General features: G+C 42.0%; 1 protein-coding gene and 2 long non-coding RNA genes across 6 annotated transcripts in view; 1 reads left to right on the forward strand and 2 right to left on the reverse strand.

The window, feature by feature from the left end:
* The window catches only part of LOC146670844 (uncharacterized), a 58,820-nt gene that overhangs the window by 2,304 nt on the left and 40,786 nt on the right, over positions 1-15,730 (reverse strand). For 2 of the 3 annotated variants that reach the window (XM_085402961.1, XM_085402960.1), the window contains exons 10-14: positions 8,466-8,483; positions 8,298-8,318; positions 7,243-7,337; positions 2,666-2,701; positions 2,054-2,101 (exon numbers count right to left, since the gene is read on the reverse strand). In XM_085402961.1, the coding sequence (XP_085259087.1) occupies positions 2,054-2,101; positions 2,666-2,701; positions 7,243-7,337; positions 8,298-8,318; positions 8,466-8,483 (218 nt within the window). Of the gene's footprint in view, positions 1-2,053; positions 2,102-2,556; positions 2,702-7,242; positions 7,338-8,297; positions 8,319-8,465; positions 8,484-15,730 lie in introns of all 3 variants that reach the window. The other variant, XR_014911374.1, reaches the window with a different exon arrangement.
* Positions 10,820-15,730, forward strand: part of LOC146670845 (uncharacterized) — a 372,233-nt gene continuing 367,322 nt past the window's right edge. Inside the window, exons 1-3 of one of the 2 annotated variants that reach the window (XR_014911376.1) lie at positions 10,820-10,947; positions 11,030-11,170; positions 13,676-13,825. This is a non-coding gene — a long non-coding RNA (uncharacterized LOC146670845). Of the gene's footprint in view, positions 10,948-11,029; positions 11,171-13,675; positions 13,826-15,730 lie in introns of those variants that run through there. The other variant, XR_014911377.1, reaches the window with a different exon arrangement.
* On the reverse strand, positions 13,230-14,935 carry LOC146670846 (uncharacterized). The gene is made up of 2 exons (XR_014911375.1): positions 14,340-14,935; positions 13,230-14,308 (listed from the first exon to the last, which is right to left on the reverse strand). It is a non-coding gene; the product is annotated as an uncharacterized LOC146670846 (long non-coding RNA).

Here is a 15,730-nt window from a genome sequence, read left to right on the forward strand (position 1 = left end):
ACAGGAAGTGCAGAATTATTAGGCAAATGAGTATTTTGTCCACATCATCCTCTTCATGCATGTTGTCTTACTCCAAGCTGTATAGGCTCGAAAGCCTACTACCAATTAAGCATATTAGGTGATGTGCATCTCTGTAATGAGAAGGGGTGTGGTCTAATGACATCAACACCCTATATCAGGTGTGCATAATTATTAGGCAACGTCCTTTCCTTTGGCAAAATGGGTCAAAAGAAGGACTTGACAGGCTCAGAAAAGTCAAAAATAGTGAGATATCTTGCAGAGGGATGCAGCAGTCTCAAAATTGCAAAGCTTCTGAAGCGTGATCATCGAACAATCAAGCGTTTCATTCAAAATAGTCAACAGGGTCGCAAGAAGCGTGTGGAAAAACCAAGGCGCAAAATAACTGCCCATGAACTGAGAAAAGTCAAGCGTGCAGCTGCCAAGATGCCACTTGCCACCAGTTTGGCCATATTTCAGAGCTGCAACATCACTGGAGTGCCCAAAAGCACAAGGTGTGCAATACTCAGAGACATGGCCAAGGTAAGAAAGGCTGAAAGACGACCACCACTGAACAAGACACACAAGCTGAAACGTCAAGACTGGGCCAAGAAATATCTCAAGACTGGTTTTTCTAAGGTTTTATGGACTGATGAAATGAGAGTGAGTCTTGATGGGCCAGATGGATGGGCCCGTGGCTGGATTGGTAAAGGGCAGAGAGCTCCAGTCCCACTCAGACGCCAGCAAGGTGGAGGTGGAGTACTGGTTTGGGCTGGTATCATCAAAGATGAGCTTGTGGGGCCTTTTTGGGTTGAGGATGGAGTCAAGCTCAACTCCCAGTCCTACTGCCAGTTTCTGGAAGACACCTTCTTCAAGCAGTGGTACAGGAAGAAGTCTGCATCCTTCAAGAAAAACATGATTTTCATGCAGGACAATGCTCCATCACACGCGTCCAAGTACTCCACAGCGTGGCTGGCAAGAAAGGGTATAAAAGAAGAAAAACTAATGACATGGCCACCTTGTTCACCTGATCTGAACCCCATTGAGAACCTGTGGTCCATCATCAAATGTGAGATTTACAAGGAGGGAAAACAGTACACCTCTCTGAACAGTGTCTGGGAGGCTGTGGTTGCTGCTGCACGCAATGTTGATGGTGAACAGATCAAAACACTGACAGAATCCATGGATGGCAGGCTTTTGAGTGTCCTTGCAAAGAAAGGTGGCTATATTGGTCGCCGATTTGTTTTTGTTTGGTTTTTGAATGTCAGAAATGTATATTTGTGAATGTGGAGATGTTATATTGGTGTCACTGGTAAAAATAAATAATTGAAATGGGTATATATTTGTTTTTTGTTAAGTTGCCTAATAATTATGCAAAGTAATAGTCACCTGCACACACAGATATCCCCCTAAAATAGCTAAAACTAAAAACAAACTAAAAACTACTTCCACAAACATTCAGCTTTGATATTAATGAGTTTTTTGGGTTCATTGAGAACATGGTTGTTGTTCAATAATAACATTATTCCTAAAAAAAATACAACTTGCCTAATAATTCTGCACTCCCTGTATGTCCCATATTTGTACAGACACTAGTAAAAAACTTGCAAAAGGGATAATTTCTGAATGGTGTATTACTGAATTTCCCAATGCAAAAAACAGGTAATTTCTTTTCAACATAAAATTGTTAGCCACAAAAAAAAGAAAAAAGAAAGAAAGAAAATCACTTCTCTTTTCAGCTCCTTGCAAAAGAAATTTATCCCAGTGAACTGTGTGTTTCTTCCCAGCAGAGAGAAGTCCAGTATGGAGCACACAAACAGACCTGGATTATTATTCTTTTTCAAGAGCTGTTGGAAAAGAACATTTTAGTAGCTACAACTTGATGCCTTCTGACAAAAAAGCAAACTTATTATTAAATCAGTCAAGGCTGCGTTTCTGTTTGTTTTATAATCCATTCTGGTCTAATTCAACCATCAGTCAAGGAAACCACGTGTGTGAAACATTAAGTCTTTTAAAAGGCACCGTTTATGAAAGTAGTAGTATAGTAAAAAATTACCATTAATAAAATGGAACCCTCTCCAATGTCGCTGCGAAATGTGTTACGCTAAAAAGAGAAGAAAATAATACTGTTAAAGCACAAACACCCTGACCAGGGTTTAACACAAAGTGGACTCCACAAATGTTAAGAAACAGACAAATCACTTCTGTTGTTCTTATTACTGAAATTCATTAGCAAGTAAGACTATAATAAAGACTCAGTCACAAATAGCTGAGTTGAAAACATTTCAAAGTATATTAAAAATTATATTAAAGAGACAATGTCCTAAGTAAACACGAGCTGTTACACTGTGGTTGAAAGGTTTGTCACTGAAATCTGAGTTTGTTTGCACCTTTATTTTCCATTATCTGCATTTGTCATTCAAAATCTAGTTTAAACTTCATTCCATCGAGCACAGCGACTAGGCTTTCATGAAAATCCTTTCATAAATATTTGTGATATGATGTGATATTCAGATCCCCCCCTTATAATAGAGACATGCAAGAGCCCACCCCTCTCACTTCATGCTTTCAAATAACTGCAACTTTAATTGGATCCTAATTCTCCGAGCTTCAGTCACAGTGTAGCATCCATCAGTAGCATCCACAGTCTTAAAAAAAATATCTGTACCACTGTCATCGCCTCTTCTTCTTTCAAGTTTGGAATCTGAAGCAGAAATGAGACAGAAGCCAAAGTCAAAGTTAATTTCCTCATCAAAGTGACAAATTTGCTATTACGTAAAGTTTAACACATACTCTGTCATGTTCTCACAGAAATTATACAGGAATTGATCTTCTGATTCTGATGAATAACAATATGTCTGGGTAAATGCTGCTATACCCTTGTATAGAGCAGGACGATATGACCTAAAATATTTATCACGATATACTTTTGAAAATTTGAGATAACGATATAACTGACAATATAATTGACACGAGACAAAATTCTTTACAACTCCACAACTTTATTAGTGCAAATAAATAAATAAATAAATAAATAAAAAATAACCAATGATTTTCACTTAAACAAGCAGCTGTTTTTTATGTCCAAGTTATGTAAAAATTTAACAGTGCAAATGCAAATTCCTCGCTGACAGTTTAACCAAAAGGCATTTCCAGTGGAAACTGGCCGACATATCCTCAGCATAACCATGTATAATATCCACAAAACTTAAAAAGAGCTTATACACACACACACACAATACAGTAATATTATGTTGAAGCACAGTACGCATCGCTCCGCCTACGATAGCCGTAATGCTCCGGCAATCCATCAAGCGGTGCGGCTTCGTAGCTTAGCAAAGTCGTACTGAAACATTTGACAGATTTTCGAGCGCCGTGCACATAAAATCGTTTCGAGGTCAGTAAACACAACCAGAGTTCATACATAAGGCACACGGGATTATAAGGGGCTCTGTCAACTTTCAGAAAAATCAAAGGATTGATTTTAAGTGTGCCGTATTTTCCAAACAACACGGTAATAACGACGGCCCGCTAGCATGCGCTACCAAAAATAGTGCTTTGTTGTGTATCTGACGGACGAAAGCTGAACCAGTTCCACACCAGTGAAGCTGCAGCATTTTTACAAACCTGGGGCCTGTTCTTCGTACCTCGCTAAGTAAGTTAGCTGGATTTGATTGTTGACGATTTCGTGTGATCTTGGATCGTTCGGTTCCCCGAAGCTCATCCGGGACTTGCTGCCATAGCAACAGAGCCGTAAGCGTAAACCTGCTCGGGAGCAGGCTTACTTTATGTAAACAGGATTAGATCGCGGCCACGCAGGTATGTCCGCTTCATTTATACGAAAGCAACAGCGATATTCCACCACTGTTTCACCATAAATAAATATTATCAATGTAACTAAAGATAATGCAGTACTTGATCCTGCAGCACTTGATCCTTTTATTGATGTCACACAGATACATACAGGTCATTTCCTAAAAAAGGGAAATGTACTATTAACATTCTATTACATGTATGTGATTATTACAGATGTAATTCATATTTCAGAGTAGTAATAGTAAATTACTTTGTGTAATCAAGATGGGAGACCACGGCTATAAAAGCGAAGGTGGATTTGGGAAGTCTGTCACAGTCATGTCCTGTCCGTTTACGCGAGCCACCCATTGTGGAAGGTGCAAGATTGATAAGGAGAGTCCTCAGAATTCAGCGTATATTGCGGGACAGACAGGATCCTTTAGCTCAGCGCGACAGTGTGCTCATAGAGAGATATCGATATTCCCGTGAGGGTATTATTTACTTAACCAACTTGTTGACGAGGGGGTGCAGGACCACCACCTGTCTTTTTTTTGCTCTGCCCTTTTCTTGGTTGCTGTTATGAACAAACAAACAGAGTATTCCAGGGTCTCTTTCCAAGAGACGACAAGCAATATAAGTGATAAATATTACCATTCTGAAGAATATTCTTATATTTCACTTTTACTTGTTCCCATGTGCTAGTGGGTCCTGTTGTGGCTCTAATGTGAAAGAGGATATAATGTAATATAATATGATATAATGTAATATAATATAATATAATAAATCTACCCTACCGTCTACTGGTTTTGGCCAGAGGGGCCGATGGCGCGATATGGCAGCCTGGCTTATGTCAGTCTGCCCCAGGGCAGCTGTGGCTACAACTGTAGCTGCCTCCACCAGTGTGTGAATGTGAGAGTGAATGAATAGTGGCATTGTAAAGCGCTTTGGGTGCCTTGGAAAGCGCTATATAAATCCACTCCATTATTATTATTATTATTATTATTATTATTATTATTATTAAATTACTTACGAGTTTAATTTGTCAGCAACTTCCTGCCAGCCCTCTCTCCTTGCTTTTGCAGCCTTTGCAGTGTTCCCTTGCGTTTTAATTAAACTCTGAAACTCCTGAAATCCCTCACTCAAGAGTTCTTGCTCTGCTGCCGAAAAATACCGAGCGCGCTCCTTCGACATTTTCGCCGACCAATCAGAGGGTTGCCGATCAATGTTTCTACTATCGATGCGTAGCCCCTTTTACGGCACCCAGTGATCTCACATTACTTCATCCAACTGTACTGATCGTCAACAGCAGGTGTGTTCGGGGAACCGGATTGGCGAGCTCACGGTTAGCGCGATGGTTTGGTCTTGGATGTGTCATTTGATCTTGGATGTAGTAAGCGACGTACGAAGAACGGGCCCCAGTTCTGGTTTCATTCATCAATCCGCTTTCGCTCTTCTCATTCTCCGTCGCCGCCATGCTTTTTCCGCCATGTGCGTATGAAAACAAAGGCACTGCACATGCGTGTTTCACCCATATTCTATCGCGATATTTTCTTATCGTTGCCCAACATTATACCGATGTTACCGTGAACGGTATGATATGGCCCAGCCCTACCCTTGTATTCTTTAAGCCACAGGTATCACACACATGGAGAAGTTTCAGATTTCTGACGTTTTACTGTATTGTCATAGCTTTTCACAATTTTCTCTACTGATAAAGACCTTGCTATCATAATACACAAAACAAAGTAATTAGATAAGAGTTCAATAATAACCATTAAAAAAACAAAACATCAAATTTCCTCCTTTTCAGTATTACTGTAAATTTCAATTCCACAAAGGAAGACAGTTTATTTGAAAAACTGGAATTTTATGTGAATTTATGGGAATTATTCTCCTTTTTTCTGTAATTTTACACATTTAGCCATGCTGGAAGATTTCTTTCATGTACTATAGCAGCATTTGTTTATGATTTAGAAAAACTGAGAGAATACTGTTGAAACTGCACTATTTTTATACACTCAACAAAAATATAAAACGCAACACCTTTGTTACTGCTCCCATTCCCCATGGGATGGACGTAGAGACCTAAAATTCATTCCAGATACACAATATAACCATCCCTCCCAAACAGTGGTCACAAATCAGTCCAAATGTGTGGTAGTGGGCACATCTGCTATATTGAGATAATCCATCCCACCTCACAGGTGTGCCACATCAGGATGCTGATCTGACATCATGAGTAGTGCACAGGTGTACCTCAGACTGCCCACAACAAAAGGCCACCCTGGAATGTGCAGTTTTGTCTCACAGCAAAATGCCACAGATGCCACAAGCAATGAGGGAGCGTGCAATTGGCATGCTGACAGCAGGAATGTCAACCAGATCTGTCGCCCGTGCATTGAATGTTCATTTCTCAACCATAAGCCGTCTCCACAGGCGTTTCAGAGAATATGGCAGCACATCCAACCGGCCTCACAACCGCAGACCTCGTGTAACCACACCAGCCCAGGACCTCCACATCCAGCAGGTTCACCTCCAAGAACGTCTGAGACCAGCCACCCAGACAGCTGCTGGAACAATTGGTTTGCACAACCAAACAATTTCTGCACAAACTGTCAGAAACCGTCTCAGGGACGCTCAACTGCATGCCCGTCGTCCTCATCGGGGTCTTGACCTGACTCCAGCTCGTCGCCGTAACAGACTTGTGTGGGCAAATGCTCACATTCGATGGCGTCTGGCACGTTGGAGAGGTGTGCGCTTCACGGATGAATCATGGTTCACATTGTTCAGGGCAGATGGCAGCTGAGAATGTCCCAGTTCTTGCATGGCCAGCATACTCACCGGACATGTCACCCATTGAGCATGTTCGGGATGTGCTTGACCGGCGTATACGACAGCGTGTACCAGTTCCCACGAATATCCAACAACCTCGCACAGCCATTGAAGTGGAGTGGACCAACATTCCCCAGGCCACAATTGACAATCTGATAGACTCCATGCGACGATGTGTTGCACTGCATGAGGCAAATGGTGGTCACACCAGATACTGACCGGTTCTGGGTCCCCAGACCCCCAATAGCGCAAAAAACTGCACATTCCAGGGTGGCCTTTTGTTGTGGGCAGTCTGAGGTACACCTGTGCACTACTCATGATGTCAGATCAGCATCCTGATGTGGCACACCTGTGAGGTGGGATGGATTATCTCAATATAGCAGATGTGCCCACTACCACACATTTGGACTGATTTGTGACCGCTGTTTGGGAGGGATGGTTATATTGTGTATCTGGAATGAATTTTAGGTCTCTACGTCCATCCCATGGGGAATGGGAGCAGTAACAAAGGTGTTGTGTTTATATTTTTGTTGAGTGTATTAAATATGGATTAAATGTGTAGTTGGACATCCTTACATCTCTGCTTTAAGCAACAATCACATCTGAGCTCCCACTCACCTCATTACTCCTTTGAAGCCTCTGCGTGTACATGTAAAAAGCCACCGCCCAAAGGAAGTTGGTGAAGGTAAGGACACCTATTATAATGTGTAGGACTGTTTAAGAAGAGATTGAATATCTATTAAGTTCAAAATAACAGTCCCTTGATAACACATATTTATGCATGAATAAAAATTGTTGGGCTACTAAGAAACTTGTGCTCTAACAGAAAAGGCTCCAAAAAAGGGCCTAGAAAACTTTTTATATTTAACTAGACTATGTCTATATTTAATAGATATAGTACACACTGTATAGTTGCGCTTTTTTAAAGCGCTAAAATATGGTGCAAAATCTCCAAAAGTGGATTCTGATCATCTGAACGTAGCATTTGTGGGAGAAACGGTCTTTCCCTTTTCACGTAGATGGCCTCCTTGACTCCGCACTCAAACCAGCGTTCCTCCCTGTCCAGGATGTTACATCCTCATCATTGAGTGTCCACTGGCCTGTAGGTGTAAAGACTGCAGAGTCCTGGCCTGACGAGGTAGTTCTTCTGTGTTGTGCCATCCTCTTAGCCAGAGGTTGTTTGGTTTCCCCGATGTATAAATCCTGACAATCCTCCTGCACTTAACAGCGTACACTATGTTACTCTGTGTCGAGGGACCGATCCTTGGGGTGGACCAATTTTTGGCGCAGCGTGTTTTGGGGTTTAAAAGCCACAGAGACCCGGTGTTTAGAAAAAAATGCATCTCAACTTCTCCAATACTCCTGACACGTACGGGATCACTACAGGTTTTTGCTTTGGCAGGACGCTACGTCCAGATGAACAGAATCAACTTTTGGTGATTTACTTACCTGGATGATTGAGCATCGTCAAGTGCAAAATTCTGTAATTAGTTTTATTATTTAAAAAATTATTTTTAGTTTAAGAATTTGATTTTTTTTTTTTTTTTTTTCCCCAAAGTGGCGGATCGCTTTTTGAATTCACCAGTTTCATTAAAGCATGTTTGGTACTACAACAAAATTGTCCATATACATTTTACTGAAGTAAGAAAAAGTTACGAATAAAACAAGCTTACTGCGCGCTTTTTTTCCAGCACCTATGGAAGAAAGGAAAGACTGTATGAGAGCAATGCAATTGAACACATTACATCAGAGCAAAAACAAAAACAAAGTCAGGAAAAACTATACTAGTAATATAGTATAACTATGAACTACATTCTTTGTTTATTTCAGTAAAAACTTACTTTCGCCCTGCAATGTTTCTGTGAAAGAAAGAAAAGACTGTATAAGTACAACAGCAAAAAACCCTTTTTAATCCGAGTACAGCATCAAGACAGTTAAACTTGTGGGACATTGTTGTGGTCAGGAAAGTAGCAGAGGAGGTTGTTAGTCATTTTCAGCTGCTTTGGTGTTAATGAAATCCACAATGCACTAGAGGGGCAACAACGAGACAAAAAGGAATGGTTGCACAGCTGGAGGACACTGACCTTTTTCCCTCCTTATCTTTTCTGACTGCTTTTCGCTAGTTTTGCATTTGACTGGGGCCAGTGTCATTACTGGTAGCGTGATGGGATGCCTGAACCCTATAGAGGTCACACAGATAGTCCAGAAGGTTTTCCGTCTCTCCCAGCACAGTTTCAAGAGCATAGAGGAGATTCTACGACAGGTAGTTACTCAGAGAGCTCGACAGGATTTTAGAAGGTCCTTAACCCATCAGCGTGACCGGTATCTGCTCCTTTGTGCAAGGAGGAACAAGATGAGCACTGCTAGGCTACATAATGATCTCGAGCAGGCCACTGGTGTGAATGTCTCTAACCAAACAATCAGAAACAGACTTCATGGTCTGAGGGCCCGAATTTATAAAATACCAGAACTGGCAGGTTCACCACTGGCGCCCTGTATTTTTCACCAATGAGTGCAGGTTTTAGGGTCTTGTTCACGAGTGAGTGGAGAGGAAACTGAGAGACTGACAAACGCATTGGGGTGGTGAACAAATTCCTGAGTCACTGCCATCAGTAGACTGTAGTGAAAACCTGATTGATAGGAACTCAATGTTCCTCACATCAGTGGAGGAAAAAGAAATAATTGACATTGTACACATGTGCAAATATAAAACATCTACTGATTGTAATGATATTGACATGAAAATCGTCAAGAAGGTGATTGAAGGAATTGTAGGACCTCTAACATATATTTGCAACTTATCATTTCAGACGGAAAAGTGCCAAACAAAATGAAAATAGCTAAAGTTGTGCCGCTGTATAAAACCGGGGATAGACGCCACTTCACAAATTACAGGCCTGTTTCTTTACTACCACAATTCTCCAAAATCCTAGAAAACCTGTTTAATAAACATTAGACAAATTCTTAGATAAATATAAATTACTCTGACAGTCAATATGGATTCAGATCAAAAAGATCAACATCTCTGGCATTAATCGGATCAATTGAGGACATTACGAATGCTATAGATCAGAAACAGTATGCAGCTGGAGTATTTCTGGATCTCAAGAAAGCATTCGACACAATCAATCATGACATTAATTAATAAACTGGAACGGTACGGGATCAGGGGGGTTGTACTGCAATGGGTGAAAAATTATTTATTTGATCAACTGGTCTCTGAATGCTATTGACACCCTTTTCTCAACGAGAAATCTGGGCTCGGGAGAGCCTGAGTGCCCTGGAGGGACTTTCCCTGCCGGATACACGATGGACGGGTGGCAGAACTGGAGGATCATGTGCCTGGCGGGACTGTCGATCGAGGACGCTGAAGATATCTATCTATTCGGAACCATGATAACAGGGTTCATGCTGATCGGAGTTGGCTTAGCCCTGGTTTATCGGAGAAATAAGAGAGCGGAACCGGCTGTTCAAACCCCCCCCAAGGCTGCCCGCTGGAATCGAAATGGAATGAGGCGCAACCTCTCACAACGAACGTAATATGGTCAACACCTTGGAGACGCTTGCAGCTGCTGTGAAGGCTCAAAACAACACCATTGAGCGTATGAGGGGAAACATCAGAGAGAGGCCTGCTCAAAATGAGACCCTTGAGCGACAGTTGGAAAACATCGCGGAACGGATCACTGCAGTTGTGAGGTCTCAGAATCAAAAGAATGATAACACCATGGAACAGAAGTTTGATACCATCATGGGGAGGCTCGCGACTCTCCAACGGAAATTAACAAAACCAACATAAACATTGCGGATCCTATTAGATTATTCTGTTATTATATGTTACCTTATATATGTAATCAAAGTAGTTGAATTAGAATACTGCTGTAGATCACATTATACCCTTTAATATAGAGTGTGTGAGCTGTATGTAGTTTAGTTCTCATTATACTTTTGAGTTAACAGAACATATTCACATATTAGTTCATTAGATAAATGTGCATCACTCTGTATCCTTGATCTGCTGGGAATGTGTTACACTGTTTTCTTGACATGCTTAATTGTTGAATCATGAAGAGAAGGTTGTAAGCAGGAGACTCTGTGTCTAAAGACAGGGGAGATAGATAGACCACATTCCACACCCCCACCTTACAGAAAGCAGAGAGACAACTGCCGAGGTCATAACTTAGGCGCTGTAACAGAGAAAAAATGTGATGTTTTGGCTTTTACGACTAGCTGGGGGCCACTAGAGACTATAAAAAGCTGAGCAACCCGTCACCATTTTGAGACATGTGCCTGACCCTCTGGTAGCATCTCTCCCGTCCGGACGTTGTAATGCTCTGACTGTTGAATTATATGGAAATAAATGATTGTTGATTGAGCATTTATACACCGAGTATTGTCCCTCCTTCAGCCCAAAGATTCAAAGAATTGGGAGAATTCAACAACTTGGTGCCGTGTGACCCGGATCTTTGGTGTGCTGAGGAGGTGCAGATTTGACCTTTGGTGAGATCGTGAGGCGAGGTGAACAGAGGACCGGTCCAAAAATAAAAAGGTAAGCACAGCCTGTTGTATTATACCAAATGTGCATATTGGGCTTTTCAAATTAATCTGTTCACTGAGTCACATGTATTTTCACAGTAAATTTGTCGGTGTCTGGTTTTTGGCGCAAGATACTAACAACATAAGTTGAGGCTGAATTCCAGTGTGTTAAATAAACTGCTTCTACCGAGAAACTAATAAGATACTACGTTGAGCTAGTTGCAGTAAACTGCTTCTACCGAGAAACTAATAAGATACTACGTTGAGCTAGTTGCAGCCACTTTACCTTCCACATTTAATTTTGTCTAATACTGGCTTCTGTAGCAATAATACGTTAGAATTTCTTCTGAAGACGCGGCCATTAGTCCAGTACATTGAAGTCGAGGTTTGTTTATTTTGTTTATGGTGTCAGTGACGTCCTGGCTTTTGCCGGCTATGAAATAGAAGTTGATTTAAGGAAAAGCAGATGCTGGCTTCACGGTGCAGTTGAACGCTGGCAACGCGAGAGCGAAACACGTCCATAGGTTTGGTTTATGATACGGCGTGTTCCGGTGGTGCGGCCGTGAAGTGCAGTAGTGGTTGGTGCTAGTTTTAGTACATTGGATAGAGGTTTTGACGGTGGTTTGTGGCGTCAGTCGAGTTTTAAGGGCTGCGGTCATAATACAAAGTAAAATTTTAAGTACATAGCAACACCTGGTTTATGATGTCAGGTATAACTTCGGGGATGCAAGCATCACTTTTATGATGCGACTTTGCCCCGTGGTGGCGGTCATAAGCGCAGAGAAAGGGGTATTTTGGTCTATGGTGCAGTGTGCTTTAAGAAGATCTAATAGTTGAGCTCAGAGGTTTCTGTGTAAAATTCCCGCTGAGGAAAAGTGTTGTGTGTGAGTGTGAAGGCGCGCTCTGAGTGAGAGTGTGTGTGAAGCTGCGAAGCGCGCTCTGGGTGCTGTCTTGTGGGTAAAGCGCGCACTGAGTGAGAGTGTGAGTGAGGCGCGCTCTGAGTGTGTTTCTGTGTGTGAAGTGTGAACACAGTGACAGTGACGGTTGATGTGTTTGATTAGGAGGACATTAGAGCAAATACACATTTTAGGATCAAAGGTTGATGCCTAGTGTACCTGTGGAACATTTTGCCCTAGGAGTGGCGACCCTCCTGTCCGTGGACGCGTGGCCAGGACCGGCGGCGTCCGGGTGCCGAGGTGGTGACTTGGGGAGGTGAGGGCCCCCGCATAGCTACGGAAATAACACTGGAACGGCCGTGTAATCACGGGTTCACATTTATTCCGGACTAGAACAAGACACATTTTGCGAACAAACGTTGAGTCTAGATTAGTTAAGAAATATAAAAAGGTTGAATTCCTCGTTTCAGTGGTTGAAATTGTTGTGTGCCTGTCCCCTGACGAGTGTGAAATTAAAATAAAGAGGGAATTTGGAGCCACATAGAGATAGACGGGCATAATTGGGTGTATTACTCTGTGGTGTAATAAAAATAAAAAGGAGAGATAGTAAGAGGTGTGCAGTGGAGAATTATGGAGGAGTACAGAGAGGAATGTGTTGGGAGACTGGCGTACAGTTTACGCTGTCAAGGTAGGCGGGTTGCCTGCTTATCTGTTTAACAGTGATGAAAATGAAATTAAAATAAATCTCTTAGTGTGTTAATACAGGAAGCTGCGGACCTGGACCAACTGCCCCCACAAGCACAGCGGCCGAAGCAAAATTATAGGTAATGGGAACCACACCCAGCACGAATCAGCAGCTGTGAAAAAGACAGCAGCGAGGAGAGAATTAGAGGAGAAATTAAGAGAAGTTTTAACACATAAAATTGGGGCCAACGGACTTGTGGAGGTTGGGAAGGCGTCCGGAGCATCACAACAAAAAGGTGAAACAAAAACACACACAAGCAGAGAAATCTGAGAGAAAGGCTCCTTTTAAGGTAACGCCTAGTTTGAGAAAAGATAAAATTAACCTGCTTTTATACAAATGCACATACACGCAATGAAGAAACAGCTTACACTCATGAACACGTGAAGATTTTCCAGCAAGGTTAAAGAAAAATTAACATACTTAAATGATGAAGTCTATACATTACTGACAAAGAAACCCTCTGGGTTGCAGGACAACAATTTAACAAAAAAAAAAAAAAAAAAAAAAGGAACACTGGTCTAACCAACCAGGCAAGACACAACAAATTTAGTGGTTAAAAGATTCAAATTGTGACATGTTTTCTGTTGATTGATTAATAAAAGTGATTACTGAATGAAAGAAAGTTCCTTTTTTGGGCTTTTAAACATGATCTTAAGAATTTTAACATGTACCTGTGTTGTCCTGTCAACTTGGTGGGTTAGGAGTTGATTATATCGGGAGAGAAAAAACAAAAAAAGGGGGAGAGAAGGCTGACACAGGGCCTGGCCCCGTTGTCTCCCCTCTGAATAACACAGCCAACACAACATCATTTTCCTGTTCGTTTGTTTTTTGTTTGTTTTGTTTTGTTTTTGTTTTTTCTATACATATTTAATTACAGGCTGCTTTGCCGGCCCTGAAAGCCGAGGCTGACTGGACTCCTGCTCTCCCCCATACGTGACACTGACCAAAGGCTGCAACAGCTGGACCCACAACAACGACCTGAGAATGTCAACAGACCTGCAGGAATGTGATCTCATGCAGCCGAGACGGAGAGCACTAAACCTAAGGCCCGTTTCACTACACGGGGGAAAATTCCCAGACTGCGTCAGCTGACAGAGCTGTGACGAGACGCCCGCCAAGCCCGAATGAAAAGTAAGGCAGAGCGAAAGAATGCTGACCTTGATAACTTTGCATTCACACGGTGCAGGACAGTGATGGACCAACACGGATGATCGGGTGGCGAAAAAGGGCGTGACCGAGACAAGAGGAGTAACTGAGGACAGAAGGCACCTCAGAATGGACAAAAACACAGAAGAAGATGCAGGTTTCACCTGCGGTGAACATCGACACTGGAGAAAGGACTGCCCCAATTGGGGTCAGAACCAGGACGGACTGAATTTTGAGCAGCAGCAGCAGCAATGGTCGCAAACAAACTGAAAAGGAGGGGGGGCAGGACCCCAGGGCATGCTTCAGGCCGTGGTTTACCCAGAACACCAGAACAGGAAAGTGATGAACACAAACACCCACACATCTACATGCACTGACTCAGAATGAAGAGAAACAAACACACACACACACACACACACACGTCTCCAAACACACAGATTCAGAATGAAGTGAAATACACACATGAACACGTGCACTCATTGAGTGAGTGAGAAATGACACACACATATACACACACACACACACACACACACACACACACGCGCACACACACGCGCACACACACACACACACACGGGAATGCTGATTCACTGAGAAGTGATGCACACACATACACACACACATACACGCTGATGCAATGAAGAATGCTTTGCTTATGCTGATATGCAAAATGCTGCACACAAACATCCCAATGCATAATTTTTATGAGGAGCCATTGATTACCATTAAATACTTAGAATGTGTTATATGTCACCCAGAGGGCATTTATGTAGATTTTAGGAATAAGGTCTAAAAAAGTTTGGTTATGAAAACAATGTCTGTGCGTGATGTCTGTTTATGGCTCAAGGCCTTGACTGAATTCTTTGCTGTGCTTCACACAGCCCTGATGAGGAACAGTGGCACAGAGTGAAAATGATGAATTAATAGTGTAAGTTTTAGGTCGGAGTACGGCATTTTCTGTGATTGAGTTTTAATTCAAGGAGGAACAAAAGGTGTTATGGCACCTGAGGTTCTCATTCCCACACAATATTGTCCCGGCAGGAAGCAAAATGTTCCTGTGAATTTCTGGTTGATTGTTTGGTTTTGTTTAGCGCTAGCTTGATTTTATCAGTGAGCTTTGGCTTGTGTTCTTTCTCGTAAGCGAGAGAGGGATAGTTTTATGCTTGGACATGTCTGCAACGGGCCCTAGTTTGTGTTATTTTAGTAGTATTTTGTTGGTTATGTCTGTTTTCGTTTTTGTTACAGTGCACTGGAGAAAAAACATCTGAGAGGTGTGATCCACCGGTGGTGATATGTTGATATTTTGTGAGTTCATGATTTAACAATCAGCTCTTTAAACAAGGCCTGAAAGATTGAAATTTAAAGCGCTATAAAATATTATTACTGTAAACAGTTGCAAAGTGTGCTTCTCCATGATTGTAATTGGCTTGGGAGAAATTCACTTATAGGGAACACTGATCTAAAAGGATTGCACCGAGTCAATCCGGCCCAAAAAACAACAAGGAATTGTTTTCCTTTAAAATGATGACGTCATCTTGCTGGTGATGGATGCTCGAATAGGTTGCGCGGGAGACTCCATTATCAGCAACATCTGGTATGAATGTGTATGGAGGTATGCATGTGAATGGACTGTGATGGACTGACGACTAAAAGTTTTGACTGACTTGATATTGAGACAATGACTGCACCAACTTTAGGATTCGTAAATGCCAATAAACAATTCATAAACAATTCACCCAGCCGACAAGAGAAGGGTGGATGCTTCGCTTTGTTTTGTTTTGTTTTT

The sequence above is a fragment of the Rhamphochromis longiceps genome, linkage group LG4 (assembly GCF_057381845.1).
Source record: "Rhamphochromis longiceps isolate RC_006_pf linkage group LG4, R_longiceps_female_GT1.1, whole genome shotgun sequence".
NCBI lineage: Eukaryota > Metazoa > Chordata > Actinopteri > Cichliformes > Cichlidae > Rhamphochromis > Rhamphochromis longiceps.